Consider the following 19,363-nt stretch of genomic DNA (forward strand, 5'->3'; position numbering starts at 1 on the left):
TTTCTGTTGCATGGACCCAAATAATTAAGAGCAATTCTGATAGCTCTGCTGCACTAGGGCAGCATGGTAGGGAGCACATGATTCATAGAATGAAGGAACAAGTTAGCTGAAGGGCATGATTACACTACAGAGAAGAATGGCAGCAAAAATGTCAGTGCAAGATGAAACTCTGAGTTGTTGCCTGTTGTGAAATGAGAGTAGTAAGCATCTTGATGTGGACTGAAATTGAATTATTTCACTGTAAACTTGAAATTGGCAAAGAGAACTTATCTGTAGCAGGGGACAACATTTTCAGTAGTGGGAAAACTTTATTGTCCTTACAGAGCTGTTTTTTTTGAGTCTGCCCACTGTAATCATAAAATCACAGAATAGTTAGGGTTGGAAAGGACCTTAAGATCATCCAGTTCCAACCCCCTTACCTTGGGCAGGGACACCTCACACTAAACCATATCACCCAAGGCTTTGTCCAACTTGGCCTCGAACACCACCAGGGATGGAGCATTCACAACTTCCCTGGGCATCCCATTCCAGTGTCTCACCACCCTAACAGTAAAGAACTTCTTCCTTATATCCAGTCTAAACTTCCCCTGTTTAAGTTTAACCCATTACTCATTGACCTATCACTACAGTCTGTAATGAAGAATCCCTTTCTGATATCCCTGTAGGCCCCCTTTCAGGTGCTGGAAGGCTGTTATGAGGTGTCCATACAGCCTTTTCTTCTCCAGGCTGAACAGCCCCACATTTCTCAGGCTGTCTTTCTGTTTTTCTGCAGGAGACAGCTGGGTGGTAAAGGCCTCATGGTTTATCCAATCCAAGCTTTCATTATACTAGATCATTTTCCTAACTAGAAACTGGATGGTAAAACTACTTTGTGCTTTGATTGTGATGTAATTTGTATGTTCTCTGCTGTGAGGGTTTTGGAAGCCTGGTAAGGCTCAGTATACTTTAAGAAGTTATGCCTCCTGTCAAGGATGGTTGTCTGTAACTCTTCTGTAATAATTTTCTGTGACCCTGTATTTTTATGCTAAATAGTTGTCTGTGACAATTTTGCTTCATTGTATGGTAGTGCATTAATTCTGTAGTCTTGTTATCTCTTGACTAAAATGCTTATCTGGGCTGTTCTGTTTATAACAGTTACTCCCCCTGGCACACTTCATGCTTGTGCCTGTTTAGTAGACTAGAGAAGGGTATCTCTTTATTGATGCAAAAGGACTCTTCTGACCAGGTGGAAGAGCTGCAGATTTTCCTCATCTTTATCCCTTGTTGTTCACCTTGAAAGCCAGAGGAGGAGAGGGGAATTACCTTTCAAGAGGAAAGAGGCATACATCCACCAAATGCCTGGCTCCTACTTCAGTACTTGAAACTGCTTTTTCAGACAGGTTTTATATGTATGTCCCACTGAGAATGCAGGCTGTGCAGATTGCATTTATTATCAAAATACTGTATTACGTAGGGTATTCAAGAGGAAGAAAAAAGAAGAAACCAAGTAGATTGGCTTTCATCTAAACATAGAAAGCTTTTTGCATTGTCAGAGCACCATATTCTTGTGTTGAAGAAATCCCATTGCAGGTCGTCTCTGAGGAGAACACAGGGAAATGCACTTGAAAGTCTTTTTATATACATAAACCTCAAACTCTAGTTTATGGCCTAAAATCTTGCATCTTGTCCTCTTTCAGTAGGAAAAAGTGGAACAGAACTTCAACTTGTGCATGAGGATAGCTCAGAATTAAGTTTTCAGTCAATAGTTTTTAAATGGTAGTAAGCACATAGTCTTTGGTTTGGGGTCTCACAGAACTTAAGCAAGTGATATAGTGGGGTGGGGTCAGGTATGTCACAGGCCTTTTTTGTTTTGGAATCTGATTTTTCCAAAATGTTTCAAAGTGTTGCTTGTTGTCATTTAACTTGAGGAAGCAGGCATGATTTCATCTTGGCATTGGCTGAATAATTTTTCTGTGTGCTTTTTCTGTTTGTCCTTTATGTGGCCTTTGTGTCAGAGTCTGTTTTGAAAGTGATGATCTGGTTGTTTCCTACAAGTAGATAAAGCTACTGGCATAGATGGAAAAGATACATGAATAAAAATCTTGGTCTTTGTTTCTGTATCTGTGAGAGCTAAAAATTTGGTTTCTTTCCTCACCTTAACTTACAGTTGTGTGGTCAAAGCAACAAGAGGTTTTGTGTCTCAATGTCTGCTGTATGAAAGTTTCATTAAAGTGATGTAGATGGGTCTGTTGAGTTGAATAGTGCTGACTTAGTGGTTCCTTCCTTGGGATGTCTTATTTAATTTTTGAAATATCTCTTAATTCCTTTATTACTTACATTATTGGAATTTTAAAAGGCTTTGTTCTGTAAGCAGGCAGAACAGGACATGTCAATATTTGTCTGTGACCGCATCCTGCTAAAACATGACTAGTTAGTCCTGTTGAGACTTTTTTAAAGATGAGCTCAGAATTTGGTAATGAAATTCACTTAGTTAAAAAACTTTGCGATTTGGGTGAAAGTGTTAAGTGAACTAACAATACATGAAAGTAGCTAAGCAAATGGCAATTAAAACAGGGACAACAACTTCCAGTCATGAGGTATTGTCGGTACTGTTTTAAGATGTGCAGAGGGAAAAGCTCTCAATTGTTCTTAAGTCGGCTGGTAACTGAATCCACATTTGTAGAGCTTGACAACAAAAGGCTTTTTGTTCACCATTTGTATTCATCTAGGACATGCCGATTACTGAGCATAAATAGAACATAGTGCATGAGCAGGCCAGTATAACATGTTACTCAATTCATGACTTACAAGAAGTCCGTAATTTGTATTAAAATATTTAGAACTACATACAGGTAAGAAGCTTCTCATTGGGGGAATTTAGATTTCTGCATGAATTAACAGGAGGCAGTTACTTTGAGGAAGTACACACTGCAGTATTTGAAGTGGCAGAAAGTGTGTAACCCAGGTAAATCTCTCTGAATATTGCCTGCAATAATTTCATTAATTTAGTGAGGCAATACTGACTGAGGCAAAGCCAGTGGGTGCTTGATAAAAAAGCAACCTGAGCTGTTACTCCTGCTGTTTGCAAATAATGCATACTAAGGAATATTATTCTAATGCTTTTCCCAAAATTTGTTAAGTTCCACTAAGGTTTGTTATCTGTGTAGTTGTCTGACCATATGTGATTTGCATGTCAAGTAAGCATGACTGACTTTCTCTGCTGGGGCCACTCAGCACAGTGCGTCTTCTTACTGTTGGTGTGATACTTGTGCCTTCTGCACTCTTTACAAGAATCAGCATGCTTTTTTGTAGGATGTTACCCTAATCATGATGAATAAGCAGGAACACAGGTGAAACTGTAGAAGGACTGGCATATACAATTTTATTGATATTTTTCTGTTCATCACATAGATGGAACAAAAACCTGGTTAGAATCTGGTTAATCCTTGGTTAAAACAGGGACTGACTTGAATGCATAATGTTTTATGTAGTGTTAGCTGTGCAAGTCATGTTCTTGGTTAAAACAGATGCGTCCAAAACCAGAAATGTAATGGTTTCCAAACTATGAAATGCATTGAGTGGTGATTTAATAAATAAGCACATCATTTTAAGTTGTCAGCTTGGGAATGCTTTTTTGGAGTATGGAGCAGAAACTTTCTGGTTTTTCTTCTCCATTTGAGAAGTGTGCATGTTGCTTTGCCAAGTGGAAAGGTGTGCATGTGGGGAAAGCACTGAAAAAGGATGAAGAGCAGATTTTAATTTCTTTGTCACTGTAGGGTTCTTACATTGGTCACTGGTTTAAACTCATGTTGTATTAAGACCATGTTCCTTTTCTGCCCTCTTTCAGGTAGTGGTGCTACAGCAGTTGTCCAGGCAGCACTATGCAAACCCAGACAAGAACGTGTAGCAATAAAGAGGATCAACCTAGAAAAATGCCAGACCAGTATGGATGAATTACTTGTAAGTAAAGCAGAGGGGAACATATTGCATGGAGTCTACCTTCTGTTTTGATTTTGTCATTTTTTTTTTTTCTGGTTGGTTCAAGAGTGAGGGTAGAATTTTATTCAGGTTAATAGTGGGAAAAGGGTTTGAAAATAGTCAGAAAGAATGCCCTTCCTCTAAAAATGCATTCTGCTAACATACATTTTCTAATGCCACAGACCCAAGAAGTTTGAAATTGGATTTTAGGTTAACTAACTGTTCAGAACTGTGGGAAGAACCTTACACGTTGCCTTCTGGTGACTCGCTTTCAAGAGTTTATTCTCTGGTTGTGTGTCTTTTAATACCAAGGAAAGATATATTTTGCTTTGATTAAACACTAATTAAAATATAAGGGTAAAATTTGGTAGGTCTCCTTAAAATGTCTAAAGCACCAAAACATGTCAAAACCTAGTTGTTGGATCATTTTGTAATGGTAACTGTTGAGGGGAGAAGTAGGAATGGCTACACTGCCATCTACACAAGGAAATGCTTGTTAAAGCTAATAACATGCATTATTCTGATAGGCAGTAACAAGCCATTTGAGGAATGCTGTTTGTTTGGGTCACTGATCAGAGACGGAAGGGACCTATAAGAGGCTCTTTGTAAAAGGGACTGCAAGAGTTTTTTGTCTGCACTGGTTATGGCAATCCAAAGTCACAAAGAACTGTTAAAGAACAAAACCTGTTGCTTTCTAATACTTCTACTCAGGTGCTTATAAGATTAATGCTTATTTATATATAGGCAACATAAAAAGAGTTGAAGGACAAAACCATTCTAAAAGTGAGAACACTTTCTTCTGTTCCACAGGTTTTACTACTGCCTAGAGACTGTGGGCTTTTTCTAATGCAGAAATTCCTGCCTCTGAAGGAAATGATCTCCTCAGCAGGGAATTGCCAGTGCAAAAGATATCTTGAATTTGATACAGAGGGTATGGTCCGTCCAGTTTCTTCAGATAAAATGGCTTTTTTACAGTGGAGGACCCAAAATGCCTTTCGCCTTGTGATTAATGGCGTTTGCTTTCAGTTTATGTAGCAGCTTGTATGAGATATTGTTGTGTTGTTTAAGAGGATTGTAGTAGTGGAAGCTACCTCTGAGGTGGTGAGGCTCAACTCACAGGATTTATCTTTTGAGTTTGTCAACTACAAGCTCCAAAGATAAATTCTGATCTGTGTTTAGAAAGAGATGGTGAGATGCTGTGTGAGATATATTAACATTTACAGACCATAAAGAACATTTCTATATAACCAGAAATACTAATCATTGTAATATAAAATGGTCAAAATTTGATCTTATTAGAATTTGAACCAATAATGAGAATTAACAAATACTGGATTACAACAAATAAAACCAGACAAAACTGCTGAATATCTACAGAGAAACTCAGGTGGTCTGGAGAAATTAACTGCAGTTAGTCACCGGCTTGTACAAAGTTACCTTAGCAAGTGCTTGAGAATTTTTACTGCTGACATGTCTCTGCTGTCTGCCAAATGAGTCAATAGGTCTTGAATTTTTGGTCCCATACTACTTTCCTTTGGTACAAAGACAACTGTCCATACCATCTTTTCTATTTCTTTTAGCGTAAGTCAGTTTCTGTTTTTCTGTGTTCAGATTTTGTTGTTTCTTTTATTTGTTGACTTGTTTTTATCTCAGTTCCTGGTTAGGAGGGTTTAAATAAAAAAAAAGGGCTATGTGTGATTCATTTTTATATGCACACATGTGTATGCCTACACATACATAATTAACTCTTTTTCTGTGAGGGGAAATACACTTGCTCTGACTCAGTTCTAATAGCTTTTAAAAGTAGTTTAAATTAGAGATGTTACTCAGGAAAAGAGCATCGTTGACCTTCGAAACTTGTTACAACTGTACTCACATTTTTATTTCAGTTGATTATACTTGGAATGCTTGTCTGTTTTGGGGTTTTTAACACTGTTTTCTGCTTGGTTTTCTATCACTAATTTTTCTGACCAAACAGTTCCATTGGCACAGGGATGTTCTAAAACTGCCTGCCCTCTGATCATACTGTTCTGTAAACCCCTGCTGCTGAGTGCTTATGGATGGTGTGCAGAGGCAGCCATCACAAATTCTGAGCTGTGTGGCCTTCAGAGAAGTGGAAAATGCAGTGAGCCTGGTGCCCACATAAGCAGACTTAGGATTTGGGCCAGTGTCAATTAAAATATAAAGGCAGCGTGGGAGGGAGTTTAAATAATACCAATGTAACACAAACTGCCAAACTCCTGAAATTCGATGCTCTGTTTCCTGCAATGTCCTCTCTTCTCACTACTCTAAGGTAAATGTAATTCAACCTCATGAGCCAAGGAATGAGTTCCTGTCCTTAGTACTGTGCTGACAGGACATCTTCTCCCATCCCCTTACCTCCTGTTCTTTTTAAAAAACAACCATAAAACCCATAACACTACAAGCCAAAGAATATTCTCATAGAATGGCTTATTTGATTGAATCGATTTTCTAAATTGTTTGCATTTCTGGTCTGGATAGCCCTTTCAGGCAGGCTGTCTGGAGAAGCCCCTTGGATGTGAAACCAAACCCCTCAAACAGCTGTACCCCAGGAGTCCATGGATGGGACCCTGGGGAAGCACCCATAGAGCAGTGGCACCTGCCTGGTCACTGGGAGCTGGACCCAGTCCTGTGAGCCCCAACAGGAGCTGTCTGACAGTTGTTTATTAACTATGTTACCCACCTGCCCTTAGGCTAACACACATTTTTGTGCAGCTGCTTAGTGAAACTGGATCAGGATTAACCTGGCCAAAAAGAAGTTAGCTTTTAACCTGAACATGTTTCCTGGTGCGGTGCACAAACGCTTGTGCTAGCACAAGGAAGGGAGAAGCAGAGGGATGAGGGTTACATTTTTAAATTTAAAATTATCATTGCTCTTTACAGCTTTGGTGCCATCCAATGTCTAAAGTGATGTGAATGTGGAGAAGGCTCTGAGACCTGCTCCTGGATGACCTCCTGCAAGTGTTTTCTCTGGCAGTGTATTTTATATGAATGCTTTTATCTCTCACCTGTGCATAGCATTGGGCCTCAGCCAACTGAAGTCTGTGGAGGCATACCCTTCTGTGTGCGATAGGGGCTCTCCAGAACTGCAAGTCTGAAATTAAGACTTTCCTGACTAAAATTTAATCCCCTATCTCTCATAGAGTGCTTTCTGTTTGGTTATTTTTGCTTTACAAAGACTTTATTTAGAAAAAGTCACCAAAGCTGAGATGCAAGGTGCCTTTGGCTGTCGTTACTGTGATAGATCAGTTTTTGCCAATGAGTTGTTTCAGGCACACAAAATTCTCAAAACACTTTTCAGTTAAAGATAGTGAAGCTTACCACAGTAAATTAGTTACATTTCTGCAGTATTAATGTGTGAAAAATAACTAAATTAGGTGTATTTTTCCCCAGTAGTAGCAGATACATGTTTTGAGCCATTGCTGTATTACCAGCATAGGAAAACAATAAAACAATATAAGAAATTAAATAGTAGCAAGAGTGGGAGAGTTACAGATAAGATTTAGTATGGGTAGCTGAATTAAGAGCCTGAGGCAGTAATTTGACTTGTGTTTAAACTGACATGTCTTCTGGGAAAGGGAAGTGTGCCCCATGTTATCTATCTTCTGTTTTCCACCTACTGTCTCCTGGCAGGGGGAGAGCTATTTTGCAAGTTGTTCAGTTTATTCAGGTTCTATACAAGCATTCACCCTTCTCTGGTTCAGGACTCAGCAGTTGTACAAGGGAGGAGGACTTTTGGCAGCAAGACTAGCTGAAATGTGTGTCAAATTACAACCTCACTCAATAGTCACCAACAGGCATCACAAGATTAAATCACAGTCTTTAACACATATAATTAAGTTTTCATTAGAAAGGGGCTGCAAAAAAGAAGTCTGTGGAATGGTTGCTGAATTGAGGTTGAAAGTTGAAAACTGCATCTGTGGCAGCTTTAAGAGGGACTATTGAATTGCCTGCATTGTGCCAGTGCTGCTGAGTCAGCATATAACCTGGGTCCATATGAAAACAGTTGCTTTTCAGGGAGGGAGAGGAAGTGGAAAAGGTTAGTTTTCAGCTGGGTTGGCTCCCTGACTGGCTCACCCTCCAGCAGCATGTCCTCTAGCACCATGGGATGGATCAGGGCTTTGTGGCCAGAGGTGGAGAGGGAGAAGTAGGGTTGTGGGAGTTTGAGTTGATGTGAAGCCAAACCGTCTGATACAGACAAGGCCTAAATGCTCCTACGTAAAGAGCAGGCAGCATAATGAGAGCTGCTGGAAAGGTGTTACAGAACAATTATGTGGGTGAATAGAAAAAGGACTCTGCTTGAAATAACAGATACAAGGCAGTCATTCTTAATGTGTACAGCTGTGGCGTGTCATAGATGGTGTTACTTGGTAGTGCCATGTTGTGCATCTGTTGGTGACTCTGCTCTTTAGTCAATTGTTTCCTCTGACTTTTGGTCTGTAACATTGATATTCCTCTTGCACTTCTGTTTGATTGCGTGGCTCTGGTGACCACGTGTCCATCCCACAGTAGCTGAGCCAGTGCTGCTATGTTCTTTGTCCAACAACTTCCTTCCTCCTTTTCCACCTGCTCCCATTCTACTCTTTTCATAACCCTTTTAAACAGGAAAGGCAGTACGTTTTGTTCTTCCCTTGCATTTTGTTGTCCAGCCTGTATCTGTACCTTCAGCTCTTGAAGACTGCTCATTCTTCATTGCTCACTCTGAATCTGGGACTTTTAACAGTAATTTCTTTGCTGTGCTCAGAAGAAAATTGGTGTAGTTATATGCCTCTGTCTCCTGGCCAAACCTCCCTCGTGTTCTTTGCAATAATGTTTTGTCTTGCATGCAGATCTATAGGTAAATTGAAATGTTTTGGCAAGTTGATGCATATTTTATGCATACTGCAATTCTGTTGTAGTACTTTACTTTGGAAATTAAACTTTCTATACAAGCAGAACTGATAGCTGGCTGTGTTATGTTGGGCTTTGTATTTCTTACAGAAAGAAATTCAAGCAATGAGTCAATGCAATCACCCCAATGTGGTGACCTATTACACATCTTTTGTGGTGAAGGATGAACTTTGGCTGGTTATGAAGCTGTTAAGTGGGGGTAAGTTACTGGTTTTTCTTGTTTAGCTGCTAGGAAATTGGATGATTTCTAATGTACCTTCTTTGGGTTAATTGATTCTAAAGTAAGAGTTGGGAGAGAGACTCCATGGAATGGAGCTCAAGACATAGCAGGAATATGCAGGTTTTGAAAGTTTGTATATGTATATTGATAGTGCAGACTGAGAATTACTAATGTAAATTCTGCTGATCTAACTACTGTTTTTTTATTCTGTATCAATATAATAAAGTTCCATTAAGGCTTTGAAGGGAAAATGGATGAGAATTAAGTAATTTTCTGTCAGTGTGGCTTTTTTTGTGTTTCTCTAGAATCTACTCTATTTTTGTAGAAGTGCATATATTTCTCTTCAGTGTTTTTCAGTCTTTATTCAAGTAATGCTTGTCCTAGGAAGAATCTTACATGTGTCGCATCCTATTTATTGCTCAAACTAACCAAATACTCGTTACATTTTTTATGATGATGATTGATGGTATAAAAATCTTGTTTCTTGAAGAGGAAAAAGGGGCTGAACTGAACGTGCTTGCAGCTTAGAAAAGCAGGGTTCCAACATAAGATGTGGTGGTCTTGGTTGTTACATGATGTTCTTCAAGATTAGTCTTGAGGGCAGCAGACTACTGCACCATCATGTTAGAAAGCAAGGATGGGATATACTCGTAAAAGAACATTTCTTATGTCACATTTGATTTAATTGTTCAGTTCAATCAAAAGCAAGCATAGACCCTGAGAGAAAACAGTGATTCATGAGAGGAACTTACCATGAGCTGTTGGAAAATGCTTGGATAAAAAGAAAATGTTGCTGTTAGATTCCTTGAGTTTTCTAATAACTGAAGTTCAGTCTCAAACTATGTGTCTCTAGGAATCATTTGTTTGCAGAGAATACCTCCTTCCAGTCTTGCATGTCTTCATTGTGAACACACGAACCATAATCTAAGCAGGATAATAAACCAAAACCTTTGCTGTTTCTGTGTTTTTAAATGTGGGATACTCCAGAATTTTTAATAAATACTATGTTAGCAAGCTCTTGGCAGATCTTTCTAATGGATCATTGAGTGTCACAGTACACTTCACAAAAATGGTGCTTTCTTGTTTGAACGTAGTGATGTGCTTTGTTCTGAGATCTTACATGCAAAGACTTAAATTGTAGTAGCATGAAAAGAATGAAGAAATATAAGTTTCTCAAGAATTTGACTGATAATTTTGTATACTTTTTTTCTGGATTTTCAATGTAGGTTCAATGCTTGATATAATAAAGTATATTGTGAACCGAGGTGAGCACAAAACTGGTGTCCTTGAAGAACCCATAATAGCAACAATTCTTAAGGAAGTTTTGGAGGGCTTAGACTATCTACACAGGAATGGGCAAATTCACAGGTAGGATCATGTACACAGTGAAAAGCATTTTTAAAGTTGTGTGTATCATTTGTTGATACTGATCAGCTGCAGTTGCTTGGCTAAACAAACTGTGTGGTCCCTTTCACATACTCTAAATGCCATCAGTAGTTACCAAATAGTAACGCTCAGGCAGATGCTGTAATCTTTACTGCAGGTTGTCACTAATGCTTAGTACTTGCCTGGTCTTTACTCTGTCTCTCTTACAATTAGGATAGCTCTGTGCTATTCTAAGTATGCCAGGACTCTGGTCTATGTTCTTGTGTCTGCTGGTGCTCCAGATAATCTGATCTGAATCTAGTTTGTGTGATATGGTCTGTGTCTTGGTTATTGTGTTGCACAGTAAACCTGTAACTTTGGGCACATGGGCACTGGTATATAATGTGAAATCTATTTTTTCCTGGTAATCAGTAATGTCTGTTACAGTTCCACAGACCTCTATGACCACACATGAAGCTGGTATTAATATTATGGAGCTGCATCTTGGTGTATATCATCTAGTGATAGTGGGGACAATATATAGAAGAGAACAGACTTCATCAGTGTAAATTGTGCAGATCCCCTGGGATGATTTATCCATATCTACTATAGCAAACCACAGGTTGCTTCCAGTGTTTAGATGTTGGAAGGGCTATGCTTTGACCTCCCTAATGAATTTTACTGAGGTGAATTTGCCTTTAAAGGAAGGTTTCTACAACAGGCTTTCTGTCTGTTCCAAACACAAGCCTTTTATAAGCGAACCTTTTAAACAGAAACCAGATTTGCTGCAAACAGAACTCTGAGAATGGAGGTAGTGCAGATGTACCAGGGTAATTGTTCTTTATGTGTACTACTGATGTCTCATCTTATAAATGAACTGCCTCTGATATAAATCAAGAACTATTCCCTCCCTTTGCAGAGAGAAAATTGAGATAAATGGAGAAATAAAGAACAATTATCTTGACTTCTAGTCTGGAATACCTAAGATCTGCCTCAAACCTTAATGTGTAATCTTCTGTTACGCTGATGTTGTTGCAAAAAGAACATTCATTAGCTTTTGAGGACACATCTGTTCTTTAAGGAGACATCTCTTTGTACACCTGAGATTTCATTTTTTTTATGACATGCAGTTTGTAGATGGTGAGGTACCATAGAAGTCCTGTTCAAGACAACAGAGTGTGCTTTTCTTTTTTCATGTATGTTGTGGGTGAAAGCTGTGGTATTTCAGGAAACGCTGTATCAAATAATATTTGCCAGTTGGAGACGTTTCCAAAATTGTTCAGGGATTTTGTTCTGCTATTTCAGTGCATTGTTGTTTATGTGTAAGGAAACAGGTTATGTTACCTTTCAGTAGGAATGTGTTAATAATTTTCAGTGAACATTGGAAAGATTAATTTGCTCATATTCTTAGCATTTATGGTAAGTTCTATGTGAAAAACTTATCCTGTGCATTAAGAATGGGATGCATATTTCTGTAAAAAAACCCTAAACCAAAACCCAACAACAACAAAAATGAAAACCAACAAAAAGAACCCCCAGAAAGTTTTTTTTTCTTACCATTATGTGTCAGTGATGTGTGAAATGGATATAGTGAGTGTTACGCACAAACCGTATTTTTGACAGTTCCAGTGTCAGATAACCTATGACAAAATATGGTTGCTATTTCTGAGCTTTCCATAATTTTATTGGGTAGAAATCTACAGCATATTTACCTTCCTTGAAAATGGGTATCTTCTCTGAAAAAATCAGAGGAGAACTTTTTCCAGCTTTTCATTAGTGGTGCAGGGGGATGTGAGAGCTTTAATTCTTGCTTTAAAGCTCTGAAAGTTCTCAGTTTCTGAGATCATATTTATAAAAGGTGGTAAAACAGACTTTGGACCTCAGTATTTCTGTTCTCAAAATCCATCCCTGGATTCTTCTTGGTTTATGCCAAAGATGAATTTGGGTCTTTTATAAAGAGAGAGAGTTTATGAGAGTTTGAGTTCTGCACTCTGTTTTATTGTAAATAAAATGTTTTTATACTTCAGTCTCTGTTTCTGTCTTTTAAATTTTGAAATGATATTTTGTGAAACTAGAATGCAATATTTATTCATCTATGAAAATGTGCATGTATGTACTTTCATACTAACCTCTGTTTGTACATTTTAGAGATTTGAAGGCTGGCAACATTCTTCTGGGTGAAGATGGCTCTGTACAAATAGCAGGTAATTGTGGTGGTAGAATAATGACTAAATAAAAGGAAATTGCAGCTGGATTAGGGGCAAAAGGTACAAATTTTTCTGTTGGCTTTTAACTGTTCTTTCTGGAGTACTGTAACTACAAGTGACCCAGTTTCAGATTTCAGGATTCTTGATTAATGATATGTGATTTAGAAATTATTCAGTATTTTTCTGTGTTCCATCAAATATACTGGTAAAATTTAACATCCTCTTGATGTTTCCTTTCGAATCACCTGTGAACCTTGGCTATAACTTGTCACTGAGGTGCATGAAATATATTTCACTGAAAATTATTTTTGACATTTCTACCATTTGTCTTGTAATGGTATTGGTTTGATACATTTTAGCATCTTAAGTATCCTCTGTATGTATTGATCTGCTTCTTGAGTGGTAGTCTGTAAGAATCAAATTATTTGGTCTTCATAAGAGCTTAAGTACTGAGCAAGACCCCACATCTCATCTCTCAAGTTAGGTCAGGTATCTGGAAAATAGATTAAGCAAATGGTGATACCTGGCCCTTTCTCCCAGCATACTCTCAGGCCTTTCATGGTTCATAGCTTATGACCCAGCAACGAGAGTTTTGTTTAGTAGCCCTCAGTAATAAAAATGGCGATAGCCAAAAGTTCTTTTCTTATATGAACAGTGCTTTTGAAGTACTGTGTAAACGTATATTTTAAAGGCTATAATATGCCAGTGTCTTAAGTCTATGGGACTGGATGGGCAGATACTGGCTGGCAGGTGAACCATATACTAATTGGTGTGGTTTTAAGTGTCTTCCATTTTGGGTTCAAGACTTTCTAAGTAGGTACTCAATTTTACAGACTTGAATTTTAATGATACTTAATATTTATTTATTCATTTGATTTTACCCCACAGTTTTCTTCACTTTGCATAGCATTCTGGGCAACTGCTGAGGTTCTAGGTCTGTGGTGTTCAACTATTATTTTGATCTTCTTGTATTGTAAAGCATTAGATGTCAACTTAATTAAAAATAATAACTGAAAAGTTGAGAGATAAAATCTCCTGAGTCATCTGAAACAAGGCTGTTGACTTTAGATCATTACTTTCACACATAATCAAATGTACTGTTCCAGCAGTCTGATAACATTCAAACAACAGCTTCATTTATCCGTTTCTAGTTCAGTTCCAGGGCTTGGCTTATTGACCTTTTCCTCCTTTTTTGCTGTAGGCATCTTAATGAGTAAAACTTTAATTGTGCTCCTAGGGCATTCCAGTCCATGTGGCACTGAGGAAGTTCAGTGGCTGGATAGATAGGTGGGATGTCTCTTTCTGTGATGTATTATTTCAATACCAGCTTGTTTCTGATGTTCAGGTGAAAAGTGCAGCAGTGTCAAACTAGTTTCTTTGTAGGGCTGGGCTGTTCTCTTTGGGACAACTGAACATTGCAGGTTAACTGATAGCCAATTTTGAATGTCAAGAGGCCAAAATTCATCCTTTTGACGTCTTTTTGCCATGATGAAGTAAAACCTCCTTTCATCTTTGGGGAATGAATACCTCATAATTTTACTTCTTTTTATTCATTAGAAGAACTTCCATTGTTTTGACTGCTTTTTCTCCTGTACCCGAAGGTTCCATAATGAAAAGATGTATCCATAGCACACACTGCTAATACATATGTGGTGCAATATTTGATGACAGAGTTGTCCATCAGGATTTCTGGGTTCTGAGGGACTGTGTCTCACAAATGAAGCTCACCCCAGTGTTTCTCTGACAAAAGACATTGTGTAGATACAGAAGAGCATAGATTCTTCAAAGTATTGGGGTTGCTCTACAGAGACCTCCTGTTATGGACCTTGGAGGTTCTGCACAGAGAATCTGCTCAGCCTTTGGTGGGAAAGAGCAAAATAGACATTTTTGTGTAAATTGTGGAAGTTGTTTTCCTGAAAATACAAAGTTCTGCTGTACAGAGCAGGAACTTTTGATTTTTTTCACAAATATAATATTAAACAGTCACTAACAGCTCCTCGGCTCTAACATTCTACTTAAAACTATTGGGTTTGTAACATCTGGTGTTGAGCAAACAAGGTGATTGGTACTTCATCAGGGTTTCTTCCTTCTAAGGTCAAAGTACACAAGACACCAGTGAAGGAGCCAGTATGTAAGGAGCATATAGCAAAGAGCAGTATTACACAGCGATTGGTGGAATGTGTAGAATGTATGGGCTGTATGATGCATTTAGTCCATACAAGAAATGACAATTTCAGTAAAACCTGTCAGAAAAAAGAATGTGTGTTTTTAGGAATCTTGGCAGAAGATCCTTCTTTTTGGTTTTGTGCATAAGTGGCTATGTGAACTCACCCATTGCACCAGTGGTTCTCAAGGTGTTAATTCCTATGGTAATCCATACCCACAGAAATGTCTGGGAAAAGATCTGTTCAAAAATATGCAGAGGCTCTGTCTCAGATATTCAAACCAGATGGAAGAGGAAGATTTATCAGGGACAGCTGTGGTAGCCCAAGCTTTCCTTGGCCAGCTGCATTCTCATAGGGACTATGTGCTTTATTCCCCAATCTTAACCATAACTCTACACATGGCCTTGGCTGAGCTTCAGTCTAAAGTCTACCACCATTGTCTAGGTGAGAAAGTTAGGATGAAATATTTTTGCAGCTTGTGTCTTTCTGCAGCAACTACTTTGCAGCTTTTCTGCCATGGAAGCAGTGGCTTTGTCTTTCTCCCAGGCATGATCTCTAGGGGCTGCTTTTGTCTGAGGTTTGGCTAAGAGCTCAAGCCTTGGCTGAGGTGAAAAAGCTGTTGGGTTCAAAATGTTTTTGCAGCCCATATCTTCCCTTAGTTGTATCTTTGCAACCTAGCTGCCTTGGAGGCCATAGGCTTCGTTTCTCTCCCAGCCTGATGTCTAACACTGACTCTGGATTGTTGGCTTTGACTGAGGCTTGGCCAAGTGCCCAACCCTGGTTGAGGTGAAGAAGATATTAGGGAATAAATAATTTGTAAGCTATGCTTATTTGGGCAGCTCTATTTAATTTTGGAATGCTTTACTAATACAGTTAAATCAGGGCTCTTCATTAAATTTGTTTTTCCTTTGGTATTAGCTATGACTTTTAGTGCCTAACACTGTTGAATTGTTCAGCTGTTTCCTTGTAATAAATTTCCCTTTCTTTATGTAACTTGTTTTCAGTAATAATTTGTCTCCTATGTGGTAGGAAGCTTGCCACTGTAGGTCATGTCTTTTCTTAAATAACCAGTATTTGTGAAAGCTATGCCTGGGAAGGGAAATTAGAGTCTTGTTTTTATTGAGCAGCTATCAAAGTGTTCTGTCTATAAACATACAACTGTGTTTGACTAGTATTATAGTGAAATGTGCACTTGACTCAAATAAATACGCATCACATCTTTCTTAGGTGTTACAATACTTCATTTTGAAGGTCAAGCAAAAATAGAATTTACTTAATTTTTGAATTTTGTTTTGGTTTTGTTTTTTTTTCCCCATGTCCTCTCACACATGTTTGTGTTTTGTTGTCCTTTTCAAAATCAGTGTTATCTTAATAGGGAAGAACAGCAGTAGGGGAGCAAAGGTTATGCCAGGATTTTAGCTGGGTGTCTCAGTTTCTGAAAGGACCTGTAAAAGATCTACTTTATTTTTTTATTTCTGCCTATTCAGCTTCTCCTTACATAGAAGAGTTCCTGTTCTGAAAACTGTCACTAATACCAGTGTTGATTTTTAGGGCATTAAAAACTTTGAAGCAGGTGTTTCTGAGGTATGCTTTTCAGAAATAGGTATAAAACCCGTCTACTCTGTGACTTACAGATTTTTGGGAGAAAAAATGGGGGTTTTTATTAATCAGGCAAGCTGCAGGGAAAATTAAACAATGTTGCTTGAAGCTTGCTTCTTGGCTGCTGTTTGTGTTCTAGTGATGTAGAAGAGGTACAGAATTTGAGTCTGTGATGCTTAACAGAAAGCAATAAACCCACAATTTCTGTAGTTACTGTTTGTTTTGAGACTTTTGTTTCTTTTTTATGTGTTTGTTTTTTTTTTTAAATTTACAACAAAGTAGGAAAACAAAAATTGAAGTAAATCCATAGGAAACTATTTGATTTCAGTGTGACTGAAATACTTTTGATATAGCTCTAGTCAAAGTGACAGTATTTCTCCATAAGTTGGTAATATGCTCTTCTTCCATTTTCCTACTATCTCTCTCATAACAGCTGTTACTGGCATAGTAACAGGTTAACAAAACAGGTTTTTTTTTAATATATATTTTGGAATTTGGAAAAAAATATATCATCATCTAATATTAAATACACGTTGTTGGTCACTTTGCTGGTTATTTTTGATTTGTTAAACCTCCATGAGTATTAAAATTATATATTCCATCTTGTTCAAAGTGCTTTCAAATTTGGTAGCTATACTGAAGTAGCTCCTTATTTTTGAAGAAAAGCAGATGCAAACCATTCAAATCTTGGCTCAGAGTGCACATTTGAAAACTTAAGGTGACAAATGTACTGGAGCCCTTTGTAACCTTATTCAGGAAGACACATACTAGGTTGAACTTGAGAGTGTCCTAGTGCAGATCTTCCAGACAAAACTGTATCATCTATTCCATAGCATTTGAATAGTGTGTCATGAAACGAAGGTAAGCTCTGCAATGGAGAGTTACTGTCAGTAATTGACTTAATTTCTAAAGTGTAAAATTTTTGCTTTGTTGTTTGTAGTTTTACAGATTTTGACTTTTTTTCCCCCCCTTCCCAGATTTTGGTGTTAGTGCTTTTTTAGCAACAGGAGGTGATGTTACTCGTAACAAAGTAAGGAAAACGTTTGTTGGTACTCCATGTTGGATGGCTCCTGAAGTAATGGAGCAGGTATTCCTAATTTTAAACAAACCAAACCCCCCAAAACCCAAACCTTTCACTCTTTAATTTCTGGAACTTGAGATATCACTAACTTGTTTTTCTTCTTTGGTTTTATTCCAGGTGCGAGGTTACGACTTCAAGGCTGATATGTGGAGTTTTGGGATAACAGCCATTGAGTTAGCAACAGGAGCAGCACCTTATCACAAATACCCTCCTATGAAAGTAACAGTCACTTTGTATTCTTAGTGCTGTTAGCTGTGTTACTAATTCTGATAGATAGTTACTACTGCTTCATTTTCAATAGCAACTCAAGATGTCTAAATATATGTTTTCTGTGTAATATTATTCTCCTTTAATTTCCACATGCTTGAATTTGATTTTATTTACAGTACCTCTTCTTGGGTTTACTGTAGGTGCTAATGTTGACGCTTCAAAATGACCCTCCCACTTTAGAGACAGGTGTAGAGGACAAGGAGATGGTGAAAAAGTATGGCAAATCCTTTAGAAAACTAATTTCATTATGCCTTCAGAAAGATCCTTCCAAAAGGTAGGTCATTATTGCCCTGTACAGTAGAATTATTTTTTTTAAATATATAAGCTACTTAAGTTTCCAGTATTTAAACACCATGTTTAAGTGTATGATTTGAATTTGGTAAATAGCAGCCTTCAGTCATCTTCATCTGGGGAGAAGAAATTGCCTCTTGATTGTCATTCAGGTTTTTTTCTTCTTCTGGGTGGTTAACCTACTTTATTTATTATACCGTTGAATCAAACTCTGATCAAACAAAAGTCCTTGCTCTACTAGTTAATTCTCATCTGAGGGAAGGTATAAATCTGGATATTGTGCATAAGTCTAACAAGACTGTTCAGACTGATCAGATGGAACTGTTGGTAACCAAACACATCAGTTTCTTGGCCTTTAAAATAACTAACTAACTAACTTTATTTTTATTTTTCTTATTTTGTGACATAAACTTAGTAACTTGGATATGTTCAGAAAAAAATACTTATTAAGAGATATGTACATATTTTTTTACTGTAAAGTTAGAGGCTCTAAGCTCATGTAGAGTTTTCCTCATGTTTATGTAGTCAATTGCATGTTGTAGTATCTTTATGATTTGTTCTTGCTGTGTTTTGTGAATGAGATAGCCAAGATGATGAAATTATTGAACAGCTGTTTCAAAACTATTGCTGAGGTCCCAGGTTCCCAGAACAATTAGTTTATTTATCCTTTACTCATTTTTATGCAGACCCATTGTTGTAGGTTTCTTTTGCGGGAGAATTGGAGCAAGCACATTCTAATTAACATTATTTCCTAAGGGCATTTAATATATTGCTTTTTTTTTTAAGAGTTTCAGAGCTGGTATTTCTGTGAAAAGAGATAGTTCTGAGAGAACAATACTGATTGAGTGTGGGTCTTTTATGGTGGGTAGTTATCTTTACTGATGTTAAGCTAGTTTAATCCAGGATGCTGTTGTAGGGAGTCATGGCAAAAACGTGACAGCAGCAATACTAGAGAACAAGGATAATTAAGAAAAAGATTGTGTGGCAACTTTTTATTCTTGAAATCTTTCACACTCTTTTTTTTGTTCTTTTTCCACTGAAAGGTCATTTGTGTATAGTTCCAGATTCCCAAATCCCTTACAATTGGTGGTCGTAGTAGCAAATCTTAAGCTTAGCACTGCAGTTCGACTGCTTACCGATAAGGATGAAATGTGGGACATATAATCAAGCTTCTTTTAGTTTCCAGTGTCCAGAAAGTTTAAGGGTGAGATTAAACTGGTATGCAGACATGAGAAGTTGAGAATTAAAATGGGTTTTCCTTCTCTCCTTGAATACATAGTGCTGAATTATTTGATCT

General features: G+C 37.8%; 1 protein-coding gene across 1 annotated transcript in view; it reads left to right on the plus strand.

Moving 5' to 3' along the window:
* Positions 1–19,363, plus strand: part of STK39 (serine/threonine kinase 39) — a 101,689-nt gene that overhangs the window by 17,542 nt on the left and 64,784 nt on the right. The window contains exons 2-8 of the mRNA XM_034065391.1: positions 3,827–3,939; positions 8,959–9,067; positions 10,315–10,456; positions 12,602–12,657; positions 17,402–17,511; positions 17,623–17,724; positions 17,916–18,049. Of these exons, the coding sequence (XP_033921282.1) occupies positions 3,827–3,939; positions 8,959–9,067; positions 10,315–10,456; positions 12,602–12,657; positions 17,402–17,511; positions 17,623–17,724; positions 17,916–18,049 (766 nt within the window). The remainder of the gene's footprint in view (positions 1–3,826; positions 3,940–8,958; positions 9,068–10,314; positions 10,457–12,601; positions 12,658–17,401; positions 17,512–17,622; positions 17,725–17,915; positions 18,050–19,363) is intronic.

The sequence above is a fragment of the Melopsittacus undulatus genome, chromosome 8, assembly GCF_012275295.1.
Source record: "Melopsittacus undulatus isolate bMelUnd1 chromosome 8, bMelUnd1.mat.Z, whole genome shotgun sequence".
Lineage (NCBI taxonomy): Eukaryota > Metazoa > Chordata > Aves > Psittaciformes > Psittaculidae > Melopsittacus > Melopsittacus undulatus.